Genomic DNA, 25,232 nt, shown 5'->3' on the forward strand with positions numbered 1-25,232 from the left:
TTTAGCTTAATTGTTTCTTCCTTTTTTCTTTTGCTAGCCTGTAGTACTGATCATTTGTCGGAGGCACAAAGCCAAAAGAACGCGAGTAATCTTGTTAGGCGCGTAAAAAGCAGGTGCAGATAAATGAAGCAAGTTGCTCCCTGGAGTGGAAGCAGCGCCGGTTAATTAGCTACGTCGGGATATTTCACTTCTTTAATAAAATAGGGAAATTGATATCGTGAACACGTATCGATATTCCGAATGATCGTTTCCCCTAGATCGGACGTGTATTGGTGTCAATCTTATTCAAATCAATGCACGAAAAAGGGTTTAAAATAACGATTCTTGCCGCTCCGACAGACCAATCCGGAACAATCGCCATTGTTTTTGAGCAAATGATGAAGAGGAAGTGACCCGGACGGAATTCCAGGTCAAGTGGACAGACAGGACAGCGTTTTCAAAAAGGCGCTTATTGATGCACAAAATTCAACCCTCCTTTCTTCCCGCTCATTAGCATGGCAATTACGCTCAGCTGTTTGTTACAATAAAGAGCGCAATTACGCCACAACGCTATGATGAATGACATTATGCGTGACTTTGGCAGGTCCCCGCCGTGTTCGCCGCATTCGCCGAATGCCAAAGCGCGCTAAAAATAGCGGCCATAAGAACGGCTTGTTAAATGAAGAGAGCTCGGATCGTCTACTGCTACGTTGCTAAGGCTAGCGTACATGCCAATCGTCTCCCACCGTGTAGTACAGCCCGCACAAGAAGCTTAAATTCAGTTGCATTTTCCCATTTAAACTCAAGTATAAAAAAGCGGACTAGATTTTTATATATTTTTTAAACTTTTGGTCGAATCGACGACAGGATTGATGATACTAGGTGTAGGATCAATTGCAATTAGGAGCATGTAGCGCGGCGCCCCCGATGAGCGTCGCCGCCATCGATCAACAAAGCGGCGAGCTGTTCTTCCTCAAGATATTTTGCAATGCGCCTCGATGAACTCTTTCGCCGCCGTCGACCGCCATAGACGTCTAATCCTCCATTTTTAGCATAATAAAAAGGAAACGTAGTGGATACTCGTTGACTTTATCATGTGATGTGTCGGAATATGGCATTAGTTGCATTTTCTCAATCCAAAGTCCTTTACCTTTGTTGTTTTTTAATAGCGTCAGGTCAATTGAGCCACTGCGGCGGTGGCGACGCTCAAAATAATGATGTCCACTGCGACGACAGTCCTCCACCGGTCCGCGTCCAATCATGCCCAAAGCGACGCCTCCTTGTTGTCATGGTGACGCCCTGGCGGCCAAAAAAAGCTCAACACCTGTCGCTACTTTTGGCCTGTTTACCGACGGACGGACGGACGGAGGGAGGGACTTATTGAAATGAAACCCATCGAAAATACAAACACGTTTGATTTCCACGGCGGCGACGGTCGTCATGACGATGCGACGTGACCAGAACGTAACGCGTCTCTTCAGTAGCGACGCCGGCCAGGGCTCGTTAATTAATGTCACGGAACCGCCGCGCCGACTCCAGACGTGGCGGACGCGCGCGACCTCGTTTGTCGTCTGGGATTGGCGTTGGATTGGACGCCGTCCCGGCCGGCGCGTGCGTCGGGCGAAAAAGCAAAGTAGAGACTTCTCATTTGTGAGCTATGGCATTCGTTTGAAAAGCACTCTTCCTTCCCATTAGAACGCCGCCGCCTCGTAAAAAAAAGCCCAGTAAATGACCTTTTAGCATTTTTCCTCCAAATACTCAACTGTGCAGTTGTGATATTTCACCTTGTCAAACTTCTTTCAGCCAATAACCATCCATTATCCAATGGATAACTTTTTCAATTGTGTTAGAATATCTTCATAGCAAAGATTCTGGCTTATTTATCGTTTTTAATGTTTTTCAGGGGGCCAAATTGGGCCCGAACGTCACTTTCGGAGGTGCGGAATTGGGTCAAAATCATTTTGGCGGTTGACATTGACGGAGAAAGAAGTCCATTATTAAGGTAACACTTTTTCATATAACTATAAGCTTAAAAATAATAACTTGGCTGGCTGTCATTGGTTAGAGAAAAATGCTAGCATCCATTCATCTTTAATACGTTCCCAAAATTGGATCTGCCTCGCGTGCAAAAATTGTAACATCTCAAATTTGTAGCTTTAGCAAAAATACAATTTCATAAAATACCATGAATGACGAGCGGCTCCCGATTTTAAAAGCCCGACTTTTTAACCGCGGGGCTCACGTGGCGGCGTCTCGGGGTCTCGGCGAACGATCCCTTGTCCGAGGCGGCGGCGTCTTTTGTGTGCTTCCTCTTGAGCGGGTTCAAAAGAAACACAAAGGTTCCCGTCTGCTCTTAATAGGAAAGTTGGAAGCCGGCGCCCTACCTACGACCTTTGACCTCCAAAAGAGAAAGAAAGAATAAAAACACCAGTTAAGAAAATAATAACGCCATTCAAATTGCGCCCGGCCTCGGCGGCGGGATTTTTATTTCGTTATTTTCACGGCCCCTTGGCCCCGGAACCAAGCCGCCGCCGCCGCCATGGGATTCTCTTTGAAAGGATTCGGCCAAAAGTTTGGCGCAACGGCGCCGTAATTGCCACCTGAAGGAATAAGATGGCGACTTGAGAGCGCCTTCACCTGGGACAAATACGCACAAACGCCGCTTTTATTAACAACAATTCGGAGCCCGCCAAAACAGAACCAGTGTTCTCGTTACCTCTGCGTCCTGCGTCTGATACGCACAGCTTTTCTTCCAGACGCACAATTTCAAGTAATGTGCTTTTTTCGGACGCAAAGAAATTTTTATCAAAAAAAAAAACCAAAACACATATATCCGATAGCAAACCAATTTATTCCACATAATCTTTGCGAAATAATTCTCGCGTGAACGAGACTAGCAGACACTAGCAGACGAAGGAGAGAAAGCGATAGCAAGAGTTTCGTAATAGTGTAAGAAAGATAAAAAATGTTTCAGAAAAAGCAAAACAGTCTGGATAGTTATTTCGCAGTTAAAAATACAACTAGTAAGAAAAGAACTGCAGAAGATTCGATCGATGATCATGAAGCAAAACGGGGGAAGCAAGGAAAAATACGCACATTTCAAAAGACTTTTGGCTACAAAGAGAGGAGGATCTACGAGCTGAAAGACTAGTACAATGATAAATAAACCCTAAACCATATAATAAATAAATGAAATCGGAATGTTTATATATCGTTGTTTATGTTTTATTTGCATCCGTAGTATGTTGGGACTCGTGACAAGTTTCCTGGGACGCACAGTTTTCAGACAAGCGAATCCCTGGGACTCGCAGTGTGCCAATTGTAAAATTATCACTGCAGAACCCGTCGACCGTTGGCCGGCCCACAAAAGGCAAACGCAAACGAGCCACGGGAGACCCGATCCGGGCGGAATAAACAGTCCTGGGGGGGCGTGGTTAGACAAAAGCGACACGGAGAGCGCGCGGCCGCGCCGACTAAATGAGCCGCTCTTTCAGGTGCTTTTTGCTTGTTTTCAGGCGCCAAATTCCCCGTCCATGGTAGAAAGTCATGAAAATATGGCCCACAAAAGAATCTGAAATATAGCCTACATTCTCTTGCAATTTTCAGCTTGAACATGAGATGGGGCTAGTGCCCGCCTCCATTATTTCCAGTTTATCAAACTGCTGAATTTTTGTATTCATTTTCTGTTCTGCTCATCTTTGCAGAGGTCACAAGGGTGCTGGAGACTATCCGTGGCAACTGTGGAAAGTCAGCTAGGGAACTGGTGGCAGCCAATCACATGGCCCGAAGAGAAAACCCACCACTCACAGGTAGGAACAGTTTAGCATACAATTAGCTTCGCATGTTTTGAAATGTTGGCCAAAAAATACCATGCGTTCACTAAACAATGTAGTGATCCAAATCGACTCTAATATTAGGTCAGTATTTGAATATTTATAATATAAGTTTTTATAATACTTTTTGCGCCTCGGCGTCCCACGGGTGATGCGTTCAAGTTTAGAGGACACGGTGGGCTAATTCACGCTAATAGCGCCTCCTTCCTATTGGGCCAGATAGATAGCTCCACGGGACTTTTCATTGATTTAACCACCCCCCTCCAACCCGAGTGCGCCATCCGTGTCTCGGATGAGGGCGGGCCGGCGGGATTGTGCATTCTTCCGAGGTGGTCTCACCCCCGGGGGGTACGGTGGCGGGCGGCGGTGGCTGTGGGATCGATGGCGCTCAACTTATTGGTGGAAATACTTTGTAACCTTGCCTTGTTTATCATGCGTGAGGAAAAGTGTAATGAAGGGGGGGGGGCAAGTTGGTGGGATAGGTTAACAGGGGAAATGGATGGATGGACAAAGGGCTGGAATGAATGGGTGGATGGGATTGGCAGGTTGAGCAAATGTAATGTTCATGGGGGGTCACGCACGATAGCCGTTATCGTCGGGTGGGATGTCTTGTGGCGCTCTGCCGGCCGGGCGGGAATGGATGCATAGATAGAGTAGAGATGTAGAGATGCTTTGATGGGGAAGATAGAAGCAACAACGCTGTGTCATTTCCTCGGTCCCAAGTCTGGAGGGGGATCACAGGAATTCTGGGAATTCATTATGCATTCATCATCATCAGCGTGATGGATACCTGGCGTTCAAACTATATTTTCCCCAGGAGGCCAGCGGCGAGCGGGTGGGTGGGAGTTAGGAGGGAGGGGGGAGGTACCTCTTTTTGCATCCTTTAGAAAATAACAACAACAAAGAAACAGAACAGGAAACTTTTTTTTACTCTTTTGTCCACACGACGTCTCCATTTTGTATTTCCCGGCGTACTCCACCTCCTAATTTGTGTGGCCCGACCGGCGTCCAACGGTTTCCCACGGCCGGAGAGACAAAAGGCCAGAGAACGAACATACGCGGCGGGCGCTGCGGCGGGCGCTGCGGCGGGCGCATGCATTTTTAATGCGCCACCCTCGTCCAATCCGCGCCGAATGCCAATGGCGCTTTTATCCCAACCACGAGCGCAGGCAGGGCACGTCTGAGCGCCGCCGCCGTCGCCGCCGCCATCCCTTCCTCCGTTGAACTTTGTCTCGGCGCTTAATGAGGAAATGAGCCGGCGGGGAGGCGGGGCCAATAATCACCTCCAAAAGTAATATCCCCACTCACAATACGGAGGCCACCTGTGACACCCTTATGGGAATGGCGTCTTCTTCGAAATGAACTTGAAAATGAAAAAAGGCGGGCCTTCGAGGAGTGATTGCGCTATTTTAATGCTGATTAATCGGCCCAGATGAACCGCAATGTCGTTTTTATGATGAAAGCCAATCAGGAGTTTGGAAATGAGGCATTTTCATGCTAGCATGCTTCTAAAGTATTAGAGTACTAGCTCTACCCCACTATCACCAGCGCTAAGTGACAGTAGCGAAACCATCATCCGTTCCTCGCTTCAATAAAGCACCCGATTGTTGCAAAATAGCAATCCGTCGCCACGACGTCCGAGCGGGGGCGTTGGCGAGGGGGGGGGGGGGGGGGTGGTCTCTAGGAGGGCCCCGGCCGTTTGCGCGAAGGCCCCCGCCGTCCCGCACAATAGCGCCACTGTTTGTCCCCTGACACAAAAGCGGGGCGAGGACGGCTCGGCGCTTTTCCCGTCCGTCGCCATGACCGCCGTCGGCGACTCCATCACTTGAAACGTCGTCGAGCCCCCCGCCGGTGGTCCGCGGCGCGGCGGGAACACGCGCGCAAACAGGTGGGTGTGGCGCGCGGGTACCTCGCCGTGCTTTTGTCGGCAGATAATTAGCTAGCATTTCCCAGCGTGCGGAAAAAAATTGCGGGCCGGACGCCGAGTGGGGACGCGCTAATGGCGGAGAGCAATTGACAAGCTTTCAATCTTTTGTTTGCGCCTTCTTTAGTCTTTTCTATAGGTTCTCTAAGTGCTACTTTTTGTTGTTGATGACCTTATGGGGTCACTGTTGTTGTTGTTGACGTACTGCTTGCTATCAACAAGCCAAGAAAGAAGTAGCATAGCATGCGTACTTTGTGTTTGGGTGATATTAGCCAGGTTTTAGACGTTGACACTTGTTTTCACTTGATGACAAACAATCAAATTAAGGGCGGACATCTAATTGGTGTTTTTAAAAAACTGGGAAAGTTTTAGTTGATGTTAAAAGGGAGGAACAATTTCTGCTATACTGTTATTTGTGATCCGTTAGCTCTTGGGTAGTGTTTAGCCATCAAAATTGTTTAGTTAATTATTAAATTTTGAAATTGGGTGTAAGAAATGCCCATTTTTTAGGTTACCTAGCAACAAGTTACATTAGCATTGTCATCATTGTTTCCACCGTGCGGACATATTTAACCAAGCTAAATTAAACTAAGCTAAATAGAACTAAGCTAAATTAGCAAAACCGTTTCTAAAGGCTTTGATTAAAATCAAAATATCAAAATAAATTTGAACTAAAAAGCTGCAAAGAGGTTTTACGTTCTGTTCCAAGTTGCTTTTTCAACAGAAAAATCATATGTTAGCATACACGAGTTACGTTAGCTAGCTTGTTTTCTTCTCAGGTGATGCCATTGTCACTCCATGTAAAGTTAACTCCACCTTTAGATTTATTTTAGTCCTCAAAAGGGGAGGAAAAAACTATGGTCGTCGACGTGGTTTGGCGGTGGCTGATTAACGTCGGTGGGAATTGTCGTCGCCGCCGACTGTTTCCGCTCGGTGCGCGTGTAAATAAATAGCGGCAAATTGCTTACTAACAAGTACATGATGCTTTGACATTTCCCTGTTGTTTTTGCTCATTTGGTTGCCGCTCGTAAGACAACAAGCGGCGTGGCGGCGGCGGCGGCGTGGCGGTGGCGGCGCTGATTGTTTTTACAAGGCTGGGCTCAAAACAAGGCGTCCCATATGACCAATTAGGACATTCTGTCTTGGAAGGTTGATACAAAAACAAATGGGGCTGAACGGACGGATAAGCATTCAGGCTTCTTTTTTATTTTGGCAGATTTTATGAGGTAACTAACATCGGCCCACTAAAAAAAACCGAAAAAAATGATCTATATATCATCAAAATAAACGGTTAGGCCTCGCCGTAGGTGGTCTGCCTGTATGTTGTTGTTTTGCTATTTGCTTTTATTTTACACTTTTCTTCTAAATTCAAAGGAAATCGGCTTAAAAAGCAACTTTATTTGTCTTGTTTTCAATTGAAATAAGTTTAAACCGATTGTAGTTAATAAATGTTTAGTCTATGCCAACCCTCCCAGGCGAAATGGACGCCACGTCAATCACCCGCATTGGCCGCCAAATGTATCCAATATCCATCTTTTACGTCTTTAAACAAACTTTTTCTTACCATCAAATGAATTTCCAACGATAACGTCGTCTAAAATGGCCTTTCTTCCTATTTTTCACAAAAGTTTTGAGCTCCCACAACGCCAAATTGACGTGATTTGCAAAATAAATCATTGATTTATGTAATCGTTTCCTAACACGCCACCATGTTTCCATATTTTACAGGTTGCGACAAAGTTATTAATCTTTGCGAGCAACGCGGCGCACGTATCGGATGACTTTGACGTTGTGTAAAGCACCCCCGCGGCCCCCCAACAATGTCAGGGCTGGCGCTACCCGCCAATTGTCACTCAGGCAGGCGGGCGGGCGGGCGCACCTTCCCCCGGAACGCGGCGAGGCGGCAACCCAACGCGAGCGACGGTCTCGCTGCGTGCGGCGCTTAACATTGCGCGACCGTCGTCACGCTGTCACGACCAAGGCGGCACGCCGCAAATAGCGACGGGGTGGCGGGGGCCTATTAGGCGTAATGGATGGCTGGCAGGAGAGGGGCGGGGCACGCCGGATGCCCCCGTCGACGCCTCCTCTGACGGGGGAGAAAATGGAGCGTCGGGCTCGACTTTACCTAGCGCCACTGCCTAATTGATGGGTGTAAAAAGGAAATGTTGGCTAACGCGGGCGGGCGGGGGCGCGGGGGTGTGCAATTTGCTTTCCGCTTTTCATGTGGAGCGCCAATCAGGCACTTTGCCAATTGACAACTTTTCTGATAAATCATTTCCAAGCATGAAAATAGTTCAAAATATTCTTTTCTGACCTATTTAGTTGTTGGTGTCAAAGTGGCGGCCCGGGGGCCAAATGTGGCCCGCCGCCTCACTCTGTGCGGCCCGAAAAACTCAATCACGGGTGGCGACTTTCTGTTTCAAATGAATAATAGATGTATATTATATGTCCTGATTTGCCCTTTTTAAATCCATAATTGCATTTCTTTTCCTAAATCTTGGTTGGTTTGACGTGACTAAATGTGTTTGTATTTTCTTTCTTTCTTCAGGCAGGTGTGCCAATTGACACAACTAAAAGCAAACAAGCTCTTCATTTGATGCGCCACGACAAGAAGTTGTTTCAAGCAAACATGCCAGCGGCAAAAGCGTGGGCGGCGTTCCTGGCGACGTTCCTGGTTCTTCTGACCCTGGGCGCCAACGAGCCGGAGGCCGGCCCTCTCCGTCGCCAGAAGAGAGGCTGGCTCTGGAAACAGCTCTTTGTCCCAGAGGAGGACCCCACGCCCCGCGTCATCGGCCAGGTAGGAAGACTACCACCCATCCCCGCCACGTCACCCAATCCGACTCACGCTAAATCTCCTCCCGCAGCTAAAATCCGACTCCGACCGCGGGGAGCAGGGCATCCTCTACGTCCTCTCCGGGGAAGGCGCCGGCGAGGCCTTTGAGATCGACGAGTACTCTGGCGAGATCCGCACTCTGAAGAAGCTGGACCGCGAGGAGAAGGCCTTCTACGTGCTGCGGGCGCAAGCCATCAACAGGCGCACTCGGGAACCCGAAGAGCCGCAGTCGGAGTTCATCATCAAAGTGCGGGACGTCAACGACAACCCGCCGCGATTCCAAAACCAGCCGTACCTGGCCGGCGTCCCCGAGATGTCTCCCGTCGGTGAGTCTTCTTTAGCTTTACGTCTCGCTTAGCGACGTCGTCTCCGCCCCCGCCGCCATCCCAAATATCCTCCCGGTGACTTCCGCAGATCGGCTTTTCCAAGCTAACTGATATCCTGCCCGTAGATTAAAAGCAGAAGGTTATATGAGCATCTGTCACAGACGGGAAGTTAAAATGTATGACTTTGTGTATGGCGGCCCGGATGCCTTTTTTCTCTTTAAGTAATGTTATTATAGCCGATGCCCTTTCACGGCGCCCACATTAGCATTTCAATTTATGTGTAATCTGCTTTTTGAGCTATAATATCTGCCTCCTCATAAATCACGACGTATTCCGTCGGCCGGGAGGAAGAGAGCGGCGGGCCCGGCCGGGATCACACTTTTGTTGACAGGGAAAAAAGCACAATGGGGCCTCGGAGGTGGGATCAAAACACCCAGGTTGGCGGCGGAGGGCAAAGCTAACAACGTAAGCCCCCCTCCACCATCCTTTTGTGGGGATCCGACCCCCCTCCGCGCCTCATTCCTTTCCCAGACGAGCCCGGCGGGCTTTTTTTCAAAAGGATGGAACGGCGTTTGTTTTGGGAGAGCCCTAGCTAATGGAACAGATCTGAAAAGCCCCCCTCAAAATCTTCTAATGCAACGCCGGCTTGTTGCGCGTTTCGTTTTGAAATCTCGAGAAGGCATCCCGGCCTGAGTGCATGGCTCTTGAGATCAAACCAGTTTCCGCCATGCCAAAGTGGCCAATAATGAGGCCCACTTGCAATTTTGAACCCATTTTATGTCCCCATGTGTCCCCGCAGGCACCAGCGTCCTCCAGGTGACGGCCACGGACGCCGACGATCCGGCGTTTGGCAACCACGCCAAGCTGATCTACTCCATCCTGTATGGGGAGCCCTATTTCTCCGTGGAGCCCAAAACAGGTAGCTATCCCCAAAGCCCAGATGTGTGTTGTTTTCCCCAATGGCTTTTGTAAACTTGGCTTTCATTTGTGGATGTTAGCCGGCTAGTTTTCCAAAACGGTCACGCCACCCTCCCCAACGTTTGAGGGATTATTATTATGCCCGGCGGCTCTTCCCACGCACGGACTTGACCTTTAATGAACGGCAAAGCGTTTAAATGCAAAGCGAGGCGGGACGTGACTGAAGGAAGACTCGGCGCCGCTCCAACCCGGACAGACTGTGTGACTTGCCCTGAATTTTTCTCGATTGGCGCCTCTGATAGAGAGTCGACTAGTTGTCCCGTTTGAGTTTTTGCGGCCTTCCTAACCCTTTTCTTCCTGTCCTTAGGGATCGTGGTGACCTCCTGGGCCGACATGGACCGCGAAGCCAAGGAGCAGTACCTGGTGGTGGTGCAGGTCAAGGACATGCTGGGCATGAGCGGCGGCTACTCGGCCACCGCCACCGTCACCGTCGACCTGATCGACATCAACGACAACGGGCCCATCTTCCAGCACCGTGAGTCCGAACGCCGTGGCGCTCAGTGGGTCCATTACAATGCGTGGGTGGTCCTTTGGCTCGATCTTTTCCAACAATCTGTCGGTCATTCGGCATGTCAATCATTCTTCCAGTCTGTCTGCGCCTGTCTATCCTTCTTCACGCCATCCGCCACATTGCGCTCACAAGTTTGATGAATCTATCCGCCGTGTCCGTCCGTCTCGTTATATTCTACGTGGCTGTCAAAAACCACATCCAGCCGTCGGTCGTTACTTCCGAAGGAAAAGCAATAAGCGGAATAGGTGGACGTCCTCGTCTGGCTCATCTGCATGTCGCCCCGCGGACGCGTCCAATCCTTCACGCGGCGCACGGTGACCTTTGGAAACAAACGTTCCCGGTGATAAAGCCGGCGCAACGGATGCCGCGGGAGAGAAATCAATTGGGCGGCGGTAGCGCCAAGCGCCGTGGTGGTGGCGCCCGCTTATGAATGTTGTATGGCCACACTCGCACGTCTGAACTGCGCCCTCTCTTTTGAGACGGCGTGGCAAATTGGAAACCACGAGCGACCACGCGCACAATCAATGAGAGAATAATCCATACGGGGGAAATTTGATCCTTTAAGAGGCCGGCCTTGACCTTTTGCCCTCCTTGTCTTCTCTCTATCCCGCTTTCAGATTTGTACACATTTGCCGTCCCCGAAGACGCGTCGGTCGGCACCACGCTGGGCAAGGTCAAGGCGGAGGACGCCGACGTGGGCGTCAATGCCAGGATGAGATACACCCTGGAGGCGGAGCTGGACCAGAACGCCACTTTTGCCATCCAGACCGACCCCTTGACCCAAGAGGGCGTCATCCTGTTGGCCAAGGTGAGTCCAGTCGCGGGTCGCCATCTAGCCACGGAACTGACTTTCGACTCTTTTAGCCGTTGGACTACGAGAGTAAACGGCGCTACGTGGTGACGGTGGACGCCACCAACGAGGAAGCCGACCCCCGCTTCCTGCCCGTGGACGAGGCCTCGGACCGTACCACCGTAAAGATTGTGGTGGACGACGTGGACGAGCCGCCCGTCTTTCTCTCGCCCTTCTACGAGTGGAAAGTGGCGGAGAACGCGGCGCCGGGGACCGCCGTCGGAACCGTCGGCGCCCGCGACGGCGACCAGGCCGACCAATCTGTCAGGTAAGACATCATTTTTGCACACCATCCAGGACGAGAAACTCCCGCGCCATATAAACAATCACAGTGCGACTTATAGTCTGAAAAACCCAATGATAATCACGTATTTGGGTTTTCAATATGAATTCAAACGGGAAAGTGTAGATACCCAAATTTCCCCCGCGTAGTCAAAAAAAAACCCATTTAATTTCCAATGGCGCATCCTTTTTTTCCCCACCTTGATCTTGGCATCCCGTACACGGTCGTATTTATCTGGTATTAGTTTGGTCGGGAAGCAAGCTCGCCGAATAAATCATCCCCCCCCTCCTTTTTAATTTTATTTTTTTTCTTCCTTCATACCTCACGGGCTTTCCCTATCTACGGCGCTATTATCACAAAAGCAAGGTGGGCCCCCGACGTGGGGATGTAATAAAGCGCCCTGCCAGGCGGCGCGGCGAATTGAGATTTGCCGCCATTTGCAAGTGAGGCACGTTTGGCGCCCGGAGTCGGTCGAACGGAGGCAAGCTCGCCTCTCGCCGTCGGCTGGCTGGCTGGCCGGCTGGCAGGTGCCGCACATCATCCGCCGTCGATTAGTGTCCCTTTGGTGACGCTGTCGTCTTGACGAATACGTCCGGCCTGACATTTTCGGGCTCTGCCAAAGTCGCACTAAAAATGATGGAGCCGCCTCTCCTTTTTCCGCGTTGTTAGGGTGAAAATTGGCCGCCTCCGCCGCCGCCGTATGATACATTATGTTAATTCCGCTCCCAAACGCCGGACGGATGATGATTGCGCCGCTACGTCGACTCGCTCGTCGGTCCTGCGTCGTCTTCCGTCGGGATGTTTTGTTACAGAGCACCGTCAAAAATGGGGACGGACAAAAGTCAACCACGTATTGTTCGGACTATAAGTCGCACCGGACCAAAAATACATATGTACAAGGGCATTTTTTTAAATTATAATGAAACAAGAATAGTAAAACAATAGTAAAAGGTTAAATACAAAAGTTTTTCATTCACGTTTTTACGTCGAATCGAGTGCGCCGACTTGGGCCATTAATGTTTTTTATTTTTTGGACGACTGCCCTGGGCGCTCAGTGCGTTGTGGCTAACGGCGACCTTTGAGAACACTTGCAGAAACTTAACGCGGATCGTATAGACTAAAAGTACGCTAATTGTAGCCGCTTGACAGCGATTAAGCCGCATTAATCTGGCACTCGGGGACGGAAAAACCTTTGGCTCGGCTGTAATTTTGCAACGTTGCTCCGACGTCAATCGGGGACGCAAAGCCTAAGCCGTCAAACTCTCTTGTCCCTGTCCTCAATAATACAAGTTGAACCACTTCATTTCTAGTTCGTACAATTGTGAATTTTCCCAGGTTTTGAACGCTTAAAAATAACGAAACTTTCACTCCAACAGGTACTCGTTCGAAAAACCTAACGAAGCCGCAAGCCTTTTCCGAATCGACCCGAACAACGGAACCGTGACCGTGGCCAAACCCCTAGACCGCGAAACCCGGGCCTGGCACAACGTGACCATCGTCGCCACGGAAACCAGTAAGTCTCCGCCTCTCCGGAGTGTCCAGACGCCACGACTCGACATACGATAACCTCTGGTGTCTCCTCCTCTTCTTCTTTCAGCGCAGAAGCGTTTATGGTCCTCCGTGGTGGCGTCCATCAAGGTGCTGGACATAAACGACAACGCGCCGCAGCTGGCCGGAGGTTACCGGCCGTATATCTGCGAGGGGGCGCCGGCGGGAGAGGTACGTACGTACGTACGTACGCTCGGGATTTATACGGCCCGCCGTATTTCTTGACTCGACTTTTTGCGGGGGAACGCCAACGGACGAGGGCTTCCGATGATGACATGGCCGAGTGGACAAACGGTGATAAATTTCGGCCATGTGATTTGTTTGGCGATTTGCAGGGAACCGTTCGATAGTACGATTCTTGTATTCACTTTGGAGGAAAAATGGCCTTCAATATAACATTTTCTATTTTTTTTGTGCTATGCAGCTGTCCTTAAGTTATTTCTATCTGAAATGATACAGTAAAAAACATTTCTTTGAAAAAATGGAAGGTTAAAACATTAACTTTAGTATAGCAAACACCACAAGGCTAAAAAAATAACTTTTAATTAGTTTTTTACATTTTTATTTGGGCATCACTGTCCACTCGAATTAATGTATTTTGTCAAATTGTATATGAGAAACAGCGCCACTTTCAGTCCAAATACAATTACTGCATGTCAAGCCACAGAAACAGATTTCTGCTAACTAGTGGACGCAAGTAGAAGTGCAGCCAGGTTTATTTCCACCGTAAGGATTTTGAATGGTGCAATGTTATATTGCGATGTATGAATTTTTTACAAACACGACTGGCCCCGAGCAACCCGCACGACGCCACCAGATCCATCCCATAGTTGTGATGCCATTTCTCGACTCTGTCAGTGCTTACATATGTCATTTTTGTGTGTGTTTGTGTATGTCAGCTGATTGAGCTCCTCAGCGCCACGGATCCGGACGAGCCTTCCGAGGGTCACCACTTCTATTTCTCCATGGTCCCCGACAACAACATCAATCCCAATTTCACCATTCGGGATAACCAAGGTACTGCCAAAGTTTGCGTCACCTCATAAGGTTTATTTTCCATCCCTTTTTTTGTTTGTATGAACTCTCGTTGACCTTCACAGTCCAAATATTGTTAGATTGTCAAGTATAATGTTATTTCACAAAGTAGAATGGGTCATAAGGAGCTTTTTTGAATATACAGCATAGTCTACTTGACTACAATTAGCAGTACAGGCGGCTTTCTTACACCAAAAAATAACAAAAAGAGATAAAAATCCATCTTCAGGTGTCCTTTGAGATTGGACTTTTTTGTCTGACAAAAAACATTCGGTTGTTTTGCAAAAGAAAGCAGAATTTTGTGCCCGTTTTCTGCCTCGTTCCATCCAGCAAGTATTGAAAGCGATATTCCAAATGTGCTTTCACAGGCGCTGAATATTTCATTTTCACACTCTCCTTTGAAATGCGGCTTATTTTCCCTCACTGGTAATAACGCACGTTTTTTTTTCTTCGCTTTCCAGATAACACGGCGGGCGTTTTGGCACGCAGGAGCACTTTTAGCCGGCGCGAGCGGATCCGCTACTTCCTCCCCGTGGTGGTGACGGACAGCGGCTCGCCGCCGTTGTCGGCCACCGCCACGCTCACCGTTAGCGTGTGCAGCTGCCAGCCCGAAGGCCGCTGTCCCTCGGGGGGTGCCGAGGCCCTGGCCCTGTCCATGGGGCTCAGCCTGCAGACCTTTGTGGCACTGCTGGTCTGCCTGCTACTGGCCGCAGGTGAGCAAACCTCTCCGCTAGTGGAAATATATGTTATATATATTTTTTAAGCTAAAAAGAGAGAGAAAACGATTTAAAAAATGGCAGTTATTGATTTAAAAGGGGCAAAAATCCGGGAATTTAATATACATCTATATCTATCATTTGAATTTGAACCTAAAACAGAAAATCATGATTGACTTTTCCGGACCGCACAAAATGATCCGGGGGACCACATTTGGCCCCCGGGCCGTCACTTTGACACCAGTGCTTTAAAGGTTAATTTTATTGAGCCGTGGGTGGAAAAGCTGACATTTTTTAGATTTTAAATGTTGAATGGGGGCAGTGTTTTCTTTTGTTATTTTCAAATATTTATTTTAAATATTTTTGGGAGGAAATATATATATTTTACATTGACAGGGAATGATATTTTATTTATTATTATTTATATTATATATGAAATACACATAGCACATTAGTACCTTTAAATTATTGAAATACTTTTTAGGAGGAAAAACAAAATTCAATTCATTTTTTTTCTTCAATTAAGAATATTATTTTTAGCAAATATACGCACGGACATCCAATCCCAAAATCCTAAAAAGAATCTTATCAAGTTCAATTCCAACACGCGTAGTCCTGTATTAATTTATTTGTAGTTAAAGCATTTTTGCATGTACCTCTTCCTCATTGAGCCCCACCCTTTCAAAATGGCCGCCCACAGCATGGCCAAGTTCCTTAGCATTTTCTTTTTATTGTTTGTTGACGTCCTCCTCCTCCTCCGGCAGATCCGACGACCTCCGACCTCGCCGCGTTGGGCGTCCACGGCGGCAAGTACGCTAGCGAACACGTACCCGGACGGTGGGAATGTCCCATTAATGGGCGCTTTTGATTGCTAGTTACAAGCCCTGGGCGCCGCGTAGCTGGCGGCCGGCCGAGGGCCTCGGAGCCCGGGACGCCGACGTCTCCGGCATAGCCAACAGCTTGATTATGACCTCTGTTGCTCGGCGTGGTCCCCTCGCCCACGCTATGAAAGATTAATGGCCGCCGCGCCCGCTATGCTAACACCCTTGACAGATGAGAAGCCGGCAAAGATAGAAAAAAAAAAAAACAAACGCTGTCGTAACGCCGTTTCCGAGAGGTTTTGAGACGTACGTGGCCACGCTTTTCCTTTGCTTACCTTTTCCCGCATGGGTGTGCGGAGGAGAGGTCAAACGGGAGAAAAAGATACTTTTGTTTAATGAGAGATAGTAAGCTTCCCGGCTCAAATGTCATATGATAGTGGGAAAAAAACAGGACTAATAAGAAAGACCTTGTTGTGCTATGTTTGCAGTGTGAAGAAACTTAATGCCGTGTGTTTTTCAACCCCAACTTTAACACGCTAACACGTGCTAATGTTGTAGAATGCGAGGGGGTGCTTGACTCCGGTCCCAGAGGGCCGACGTCTGTCATCCGCTTTGTTTTCCACGTCCTTGCCACCTGAGTCAAATCATCAGGATCGATTTTAGGCTTCTGGATAGCTTGCTGATGAGTTGATGCTCCGATTCAGGTCTGCTAGAGGAGGGAAAATAGACCGGTTAGGACCGGAATTGGGCACCGCTCTCCTCATGTGAGCCATTCCACCGAGAAAACACAGAATTTGGGTCAATTTTAAATGTACTTTTTTGACAAACTTTCCCAAAACAGAAAGCTATAAGCAAAATTGGCAAGCTAGCATGCGAGCATACGTGCCGGGGGTGTCGAAGCAAGTCATTTAGGACCACTTTGACAGCCCTGCATAAGCAGACTTTTGACAAATGGTGGAAAATTGGCCCACGGAGCTGGAAAAATCTTAATTTCGGTGGCACAGCTCACATTTTTATCATGTTGTTATGTTTGTTGTGTCCGTCCTGACGTTGTTTTTGTCTCCACAGTCTCGTCAGTCGTCGTCCTGCTCCTGTGGCGACGCGGCAGAAAGCGAAAGAAGGCCCAGAAGAAGGCCGCCCAACTGGAGTTGCCCGACGTCCCGCCACGCTACCCCGAGGCGGCTCGGGAACCGAACGGGAGCGCGCCGGTCCCGCTTCGCCCGCACCCCAAGCGGCGGGACAGGAAACCCGGGCGGGACCGAGTCCGGGCCAGCCTGCGCGCGTCCCTACGCCAGTCCGGCCTGGTGGGGCCCGGGGACGACGTCTTCAGGCAGTTCATCCTGGAGCGACTGGAGGAGGCGGACGGCGACCCGCTGGCGCCGCCCTTTGAGCGACCGGTGGCCTACGCCTACGAGGGCGACGGCTCCTCGGCCGGCTCGCTCAGCTCGCTGGAGTCGTGCGGGAGCGAGCTGCCGCCGGCGCCGTCCGCCAGATCTCCCCGGGTCAGGTTGTCCCCGTGGTACGCCGGGGCCACCGAGGACACCGTCTTTTGAACGCCGGGACACGAGGTGCGACTTTGAAGACGGCGCCGTTATTTTGGGCACAATTTCTGCTTTCTTTGGTGATTCTTTCTCTGATATCTGCTTTGTCCACATTTGGGTTTTTTTCACTCTGGTGTCATTTTAGTTTGGGATTCTTTTTATTATTGTACTTGTTTTGGGTGACTTTATTTTGTGCTTGTTTTTCAACATTTTGTGGTGACCGGGTTGTAGTTCTGTGCTTCTTTTTCAGACTTTTCTCCGACTCTCTCGGTTTTTCAAGCTTTGTTTTGACACTCTTTTATTGGGTGCTTCTTTTTCAGACCTTTGGGCAGCACACTTGTTCAATCCGTCCACCTTTTGTCACTCTATTTCGTTGCATGCTTCTTTTTCAAACTGCTTTTTAACCCCTAAAATGCTGCAAAAACACTCATCTGTCTCATTCTATTTCCAGCGATACACAAAAGCCTGAAAAGAAGCACGACGACGTGGGCCAACGACTTCTACTACCAAGTAAATATTTTCTAACATTCCTCTCTTTTTTTCACCCTTTAACCAAATCCTTAACTCTTCCAAAAATTCCAAATAATCGTAACATTGCCGATTTAATTTACTTTATTCTATTTTCGCGCACTTATATTATTCTGTGTACAAACAAAGTATTCCATTTCATTATCTCAAAAGCATAATCCAAAGTAGAAACTTTTATCCACTTTTTATCAAGTGACATATACATATATACGCTAGTGTACTATTCTTTGTACCAACAAAGTATTCCAATTCATTTATCCAAAGCATAAACCAAATAATTATTTCCCGCAGTATACTTTTTTTTTCCACTCGTATTATGCTATTTTATTAGACCTCATATATTTTTTTCGCTACTGTATTATTCTCCATCTCAATTCATTTATCCAAAATCATAATCCAAAGAATTTTATTCTTTTTTTTTCCCCCTCATAACGTGATAACTTTGCGCCGTGGGTGTACACCTTTAAATATTTTACCTACTATTTTATTCTCGTAGCGTAGTGGACCCTCGTATAGTATTAGTCACCTATAAACGTTGATTCCGTGATGCTATTCATAATGAAATATTATATCCGGCGAGTGTCAGTAAAACAAAATCGCACACGTGCCGCGCCGTGGCGTGTTTCTGGAAATAAATCTCCATTTGTAGTCGGGCGTGCGGGCGGCGTGCAATTAAAGCCGCTAGCGAGTTAGCGTCGGGCGGAACGGCGTCGGCTAATCAGCGCCGCGTTTTACAGGAGCCAAAGTTCCTCATTTGAAATGTACAAAGGCACGTACGCCGGGAAACAAAGTGCGCATAATAAGCACGGGTGTCATCCGGCCGAGTAATGGCGGCCCCGCCCCCTCGGCGCCGCACCCTACCTAATTGGGCTGAAGGTCAAGTGAGACGTCTGTCTTTTTCTAAGTAGTCGATCCTTTTGCGAGGCTTTCTGGTGGTCTTTTCTGTCCAAGTTTCCCCAGAAGACACCTAAAAAGGTAGTCTTTGAAAGACCAGAACAAAGGCGGTCCGTTGAAATGGCGGCGCCGTGTTAAAAAGTCAGCGACCCCCCGTTGTGGCCTTAAAAGGTTGTCGCGGCGGCTAATTTGGAGCACTGGAAGGCTCTTTTCTTTGGCTGATGACGTCCATTACGACAGCCTTCTTCTCCACTTGTTGAACCGAACAGATTCATTTGGAGAAAATCCCCCATTTTTCGGCCCGTTTTGACATTTGACGCCAATAGAATGACTCAAAATGTCATTCTTCCCCTCTGAAATGGAATGACTTTTGTGTGGGAATGCTTTCTTGGCGCTCGCTAGCTAAACTCCCGTAGATTTTTCTGGCTGGCGTCCTAGTCACTTTTTATGTAGTCAACATTTTATGTTGATTTTTAGGCCCATTCTGGATATTTCTCTGTCAATTTCTTGTCACTTCTCATTTTTTAGGCCATTTGCGGATAACTTTATGTTGATTTGAGGCCGTTTTAGTTGATTTATAGGTCCATTGTGGATATTTCTGTTAGTTCCATGTCACTTCTTATATTTTAGGCCATTTGTGGATGGATAACTGTTGATATCAGGCCATTTTTAATTGATTTTTAAGCATCCTAGGTATCTTTATTTACTTTTTGTGCTATTCCAAGTCCATGTCAAAAGTGTCATTGATAACGATAACATTACCCACAATGCTCGGCGGCCGTCAAGAAGGTCAACGCCGAGCCTCGTATCGTATTTGTTTGTCACTCACCCTTTGTTGTGCCGGCCATCCTTCAAAAAAACGAGAAAAAAATTGACAACTTCCTCCCGCGACCGAAATGAGAAACGACACGCAGACGGCTAAGCTTCTCTTCATTTTTTTTTCTTTTTTTTTTTCTCTCCCGCCTTATTACTAGCTCGCGTACACACTCACAGATGATTAGTGAAGTCTCCGTACTGCAGAGTAGCATAAAAAATAGAAAGAAAGAAAGTTTTTTTTTTTTTTTTTTTTTGTCCACGCCGGCCGGGTGACACGGGCTTGATTTAGTCGACTTTGACACGGCGGAGAGCGATGGCCGCCGCGCGCCGCTAATTAGCTGTCATTCATAATTGATTCAAGTCCGAATGGAAGTAATAAATGGAAATTGAATTTTATTTGGGCGGAGGGGGCGGACGGGGGTTTGCCGTCTTGTCAAATACATTTACGCGCCGCCGAGAGCCGACCGGCCGGCCGGCGTAAACATCACGGCTAAACGCAAGATAACTTCGTTTAATCCAGTTCAGTTCATCAGGAAAAAAGGGCCTCGGAGAAATTGTTTGTGTGTGTGTGTGTGTGTGTGTTTTAAGTACTTGGAAACGTGACAAAAATGACAAGTTTCTAGGCGCAGACCACCAGGAAACATTGGACTTTAGCTTTAGCTTTAGATACACTCGCTAACACGAATTTGGCGTTCATTGGAGAAAGTGTTAATATTTAAAAATGATATTTTACGCGTTCTGATGTCTGCTCCAAAATGGCCGACTTTTGTATTTATTATGGACACAAGCACTAGTAAGACTTTTATTTTATCCGTCCTGACACGCCCAATTTTGTCTTGATTATTTAAATGGATTTTTTTTAAATGTAAAACTAGATATTACGGTTTTTATTAATTTACATGGAAAAATAAGACATTCAGTTTTATTTATTAGTCTATAGATTAGAGTTTGGATTAAAAATAAGGCATGAATAGGCTTTTTAAGGCTTTTTTTTGTTAAAAAAAAACGACATAGTATAGTAAGGCTTTTTTAATACAAATCGACATAGAAAAATATAAAATATTGTCTGTACATGATTAACTTGATTTGAATTTGAACCTTAAAGACTCACTTGGACGGCGCCCACCCGCTCGTACGTTATTTATTTGTTTTTTATCCAAAAGCACCGAGCGCCATTCCAGTCACGAGGAGGGTCCGCATTGTGCATGCGAGTATGGCGAAGGGTGTCGGAGTCATCCATGCAAGTCCTCGCAAAGTAGCACATCATTAATAACGGGGAGACCTTTGAAGATCCTGCATAAATGCCTAATTAGCTTCGCTAACCTTTAGGAAAGCGCCGTGGCGGAATGCTAAGCGGACACGCCGGGTCGCCGCCTTTGCCGTGTTGGTGGCGACCTCCGCCCAATCGCCCATTCGACGATCCTCCCTGGGGGAGAGCCTTTGTTTTGGGGGGAATTAACGTGATGGGCCATGGAAATTTTGCGGTGGTCCCGAGTCGTCCTTGTGCGTGTCCTTCCAAGGATTTCCTTGTCGTCCACAAATATTCGTTGCTAGCTTTCCTCCAAATATTTCACTTTAAATGACGTTTTATAGTTGTTTCTTGATACATTTTCTATATTAGTGATGTCAAATTTACATTTCTTCCCCCCCTAAAATTAGATTTCTCTTGAAAATTGAATAGTTTGGCGTGTAATGTAAAAAAATATTATTGTCTTAAAAATGTTTTTTCTAATTATTTTAGGCTAATTGTACTTTCTGACCTTCAAAAGGTATCATGTGTCTTATAGAAATGGAATACTTTGTCATAATATTGCCTGTCAATCAGAAAACTGACTCACTTGGTATCATCTATGCAGAGGCAAACCATTCCCAAGTTATGTAATTTATTTTGGCATATTTGGACACGATTCCATCATTGAATATGTCCGTCAAAACTCACAATCTGTCACTAAGAATTCATTTTTTCCTTCCGATTGATAGCAAAACGACGGCTCGCCAAAAATAAAAAACAAATCTGTACTTTACGTTTGTCGTCGACTCGTAACGACGTGACTTCGCCAAGGTGAATCTTTCCCATTTCCGCCCAATGGTGGACTGGCGTTTGCGCCCACTCATTTATTTTTTTCTACCCCGGTTTTCGATCTTTTCCAGCCCCGCCGAGATGTCAAAAAAGACGAGGCTTTGGCTGGTTTCGAGCCGGCGACGTGCTGAATGATTATCTGGGCGAGGCGGGAAATGTCCCGCTTGTCAGCATCCGCCGCGTTATTGCCGTGCTTGCTTGTGAAAGATGGCGCAATTGATGCAATTTCCTTTTTACGCCCGACACAATACTTTCTTCTTCATTGGAATAAAGCGATAAACAGACGCTAAATTGCTTGTCGTCTACGTCGCCAACTGGAGATGTGCTCTTCAAAGACATAAAAAACAAAAAAAGATTGGGATTGCGACCACTCAAAATGACAATAAACTCTGATTTTTGCAATATTTTGGATGAAAAACACTTCCCCATTTAGTTTTTTTAATGTAAATACAAGAATATAAAGAATGTTTTGCACTCAAAGGGTTAACTGAATGGGTTATGACGTCATTGAACTTTAATTGTACTTTTTAATTGTATCATTTAGTCCTAAATGTATCAATAAATTGGCAAAAAATACTTTTTTTTATTGACTGCTTATTTTCAACTCGCAGGTGACACATTTGGGAATTTGCCGCTGCCACAACGCCGTCCCTCCCCGTCCCGAGGACGTTTGTCTCCCACCAAAGACGCTCGTTAACGTGGCCGTCGTCTCCTGTGAAGGTAAATTTTCCGTCACGGCGCGCCATTTAGTGGAGATGAATGCGCCCGGCGATTGCGCCATCTGCCAGATGTTGCCTCGTTAGCCGGCTCTCCGCCATTTGGACGCCGACGCCGACCTTCAAAGCGGTTAATCGTAGTGCCGAATGCGGGGGCGGAGTCGTACGGGGACGTTAAGTCTGGCGTGGCGTCGCCGCTAATAAGCGCAGGGGAGAGAAAACAATCTCTCTCTGAGTCTAAAAGTCATATTTAGCTTTTCCTTGGGTGAAAGTTGGGTCAACGTTAGGATTCTGTCAGTGTGTTTTGATTCCGCCATATATACGTTTAGCGGCCCGTCGGCGAGTGGTTAGCGCGTCGGCCTCGCTGTTCTGGGGTGGAGGGTTCGATCTCGGGTGGGACTTCACTGTGTGGGGTTTGCATGCACACCCTGGGCTCGCGTGGGTTTTCTCCAGGGTAGTCCGGTTACCTTCCACATTCAATAATATGCATGCTAGGCTAATTTTACGCGTAATTTCCCCTATGTTGGTTGTTTGTCTCCTCACGCCCTCCAATTGGCTGGCCACCGCCCAAAATCAGCTGGGATAGGCTCCAGCACCCCCTGCGTAGTGCATGGGACTCTACTATCGACCTTTAGACGTCATGTGAATTTTTTGCTTTTTAAAAACGTCATATAGTTTTAACTTTATTGTTTTCATAGACAGAACTACAATCAGATTTCAAGCGTTCCCATTAAGTTCACACATAAATAAACTAAAACCTTGGTAAGGCCGCATTAAATCTCTAGTCTGTCGGAAAGGACGCCATCTAGCGAATCTCCAAAAGAAGCCACTGAATCCACGGGTGGGTTTTTGCCCGGTCGCCCATCAAATCCTTGTCGAGCGGACGCCGAGCGGCTGTTTTTGCAATCGGCGCTTCATCCATCTTTTGTCTTCCCCGGTCAAAAGATGGGAGGAGTACAAGGAGGAGAGAGCAAATGATCATGGAGTTTGACCGCTGGCTCGCTGGCTCGCTGGCTGGCTTCCTTCCTCGCCGTCCCGGAGAGACCATCAACTTTGAAGGCGCCGCTCGCTGCATTATTCATGGCGCGCCATCTTCAAATGGCCTGTCCTTTCCTTTTACCTTCCGTCGCCACGGCCGTATGCCTTGTTGATGGCGGCGAGCGTCCCAAAGAGACGATGTGGAGACCGCTGTCAAGTGCTTAAAGTGGCGGGTTGCCAGATTTTGTCCACGCTTTGAACTCTCGATCGCAACACGATTTAGTGTCTAGAGTGGCCATGGGGTTAAGATGGAATGAAAAAGCACGTTGAAAATTGTCTTTATTAGTCAAAGCCACTTTGGCTTGCAAACCATTGGGAATATTTGCTCGTCACCAAGTTTGTTTTGTTAGCGGAACGGCTTTGTTCTCAAAGGACGCCTTGTTTGCGTTTCAGCCGGCGGCGCCCGTGACGAGGAGGCGCCAGCAGAGATTCCCTTTCGGCGCCGGCGGATTCTCTGGCCTGGAAAATTGGGGCTCCCACAAGACCCCCGCCGTCGCTCGGGGAGGAGCGTCTTCTCAGGTGCGTGCGTACACGGGTGCAGATTTTGTATCGAAATGAAGGTGGGGGGTGCAATTATTCAAAAAAAATAAAACACCATGTATAGTAAGGCTTTTTTTCTTTAAAAAAAAAAAAAACATCCCCAGGCCAGAGACGGCGGACATCCTGAATCGTTTGGCCAGACCATCTTAGGATACAAGGAGACGGACAACCACGCACACTGGAAAGTAAGACTTTTTTCCTTAAAAATTCCCATTTATAGTAAGGCTTTTTCCTTCAAAAAACGACATAGTATAGTAAGGCTTTTTCCATCAAAAGACGACAAAGTATAGTAAGGCTTTTTACTTCAAAAAAACGACATAGTATAGTAAGGCTTTTTTCTTCAAAAAACGACATAGTATAGTAAGGCTTTTTTCTGAAAAAAAAACGACATAGTAAAGTAAGGCTTTTTTATTCAAAAAAACGACATAGTTTAGTAAGGCTTTTTTATTCAAAAAAACGACATAGTATAGTAAGGCTTTTTTATTCAAAAAAACGACATAGTATAGTAAGGCTTTTTTATTCAAAAAAACGACATAGTATAGTAAGGCATTTTTATTCAAAAAAACGACATAGTATAGTAAGGCTTTTTTATTCAAAAAAACGACATAGTATAGTAAGGCTTTTTTATTCAAAAAAACGACATAGTATAGTAAGGCTTTTTTCTTCAAAAAAACGACACAGTATAGTAAGGCTTTTTATCGCCAAAAAAACAACATAGTATAGTAAGGCTTTTTTATTCAAAAAAACGACATAGTATAGTAAGGCTTTTTTATTCAAAAAAACGACATAGTATAGTAAGGCTTTTTTATTCAAAAAAACGACATAGTATAGTAAGGCTTTTTTATTCAAAAAAACGACATAGTATAGTAAGGCTTTTTTATTCAAAAAAACGACATAGTATAGTAAGGCTTTTTTATTCAAAAAGACGACATAGTATAGTAAGGCTTTTTTATTAAAAAAAACGACATAGTATAGTAAGGCTTTTTTATTCAAAAAAACGACATAGTATAGTAAGGCTTTTTTATTCAAAAAAACGACATAGTATAGTAAGGCTTTTTTCTTCAAAAACGACATAGTATAGTAAGGCTTTTTATCGCCAAAAACGACATAGTATAGTAAGGCTTTTTATTCGGACAAAACGACATAGTATAGTAAGGCTTTTTCCTTCAAAAAACGACATAGTATAGTAAGGCTTTTTTCTTCAAAAACGACATAGTATAGTAAGGCTTTTTTCTTCAAAAAAACGACATAGTATAGTAAGGCTTTTTTCTTCAAAAAAACGACATAGTATAGTAAGGCTTTTTTCTTCAAAAAACGACATAGTATAGTAAGGCTTTTTTCTTCAAAAAAACGACATAGTATAGTAAGGCTTTTTTATTCAAAAAAACGACATAGTATAGTAAGGCTTTTTTATTCAAAAAAACGACATAGTATAGTAAGGC

General features: G+C 46.7%; 1 protein-coding gene across 3 annotated transcripts in view; it reads left to right on the forward strand.

The window, feature by feature from the left end:
• The window catches only part of cdh19 (cadherin 19, type 2), a 74,698-nt gene that overhangs the window by 39,649 nt on the left and 9,817 nt on the right, over positions 1-25,232 (forward strand). Inside the window, exons 6-22 of one of the 3 annotated variants that reach the window (XM_077735627.1) lie at positions 1,883-1,981; positions 3,684-3,788; positions 8,285-8,533; positions 8,601-8,895; positions 9,695-9,814; positions 10,181-10,348; positions 11,002-11,192; positions 11,249-11,502; positions 12,894-13,030; positions 13,115-13,236; positions 13,965-14,082; positions 14,562-14,813; positions 16,706-17,205; positions 17,630-17,688; positions 22,108-22,216; positions 23,644-23,769; positions 23,895-23,975. In XM_077735627.1, the coding sequence (XP_077591753.1) occupies positions 8,333-8,533; positions 8,601-8,895; positions 9,695-9,814; positions 10,181-10,348; positions 11,002-11,192; positions 11,249-11,502; positions 12,894-13,030; positions 13,115-13,236; positions 13,965-14,082; positions 14,562-14,813; positions 16,706-17,190 (2,343 nt within the window). In that variant the 5' untranslated portion in view covers positions 1,883-1,981; positions 3,684-3,788; positions 8,285-8,332 and the 3' untranslated portion in view covers positions 17,191-17,205; positions 17,630-17,688; positions 22,108-22,216; positions 23,644-23,769; positions 23,895-23,975. Of the gene's footprint in view, positions 1-1,882; positions 1,982-3,683; positions 3,789-5,577; positions 5,701-8,284; positions 8,534-8,600; positions 8,896-9,694; positions 9,815-10,180; positions 10,349-11,001; positions 11,193-11,248; positions 11,503-12,893; positions 13,031-13,114; positions 13,237-13,964; positions 14,083-14,561; positions 14,814-15,580; positions 15,627-16,705; positions 17,206-17,629; positions 17,689-22,107; positions 22,217-23,643; positions 23,770-23,894; positions 23,976-25,232 lie in introns of those variants that run through there. The other 2 variants (XM_077735628.1, XM_077735629.1) reach the window with 2 other exon arrangements.

The sequence above is a fragment of the Stigmatopora nigra genome, chromosome 16, assembly GCF_051989575.1.
Source record: "Stigmatopora nigra isolate UIUO_SnigA chromosome 16, RoL_Snig_1.1, whole genome shotgun sequence".
In the NCBI taxonomy this organism is placed as follows: domain Eukaryota; kingdom Metazoa; phylum Chordata; class Actinopteri; order Syngnathiformes; family Syngnathidae; genus Stigmatopora; species Stigmatopora nigra.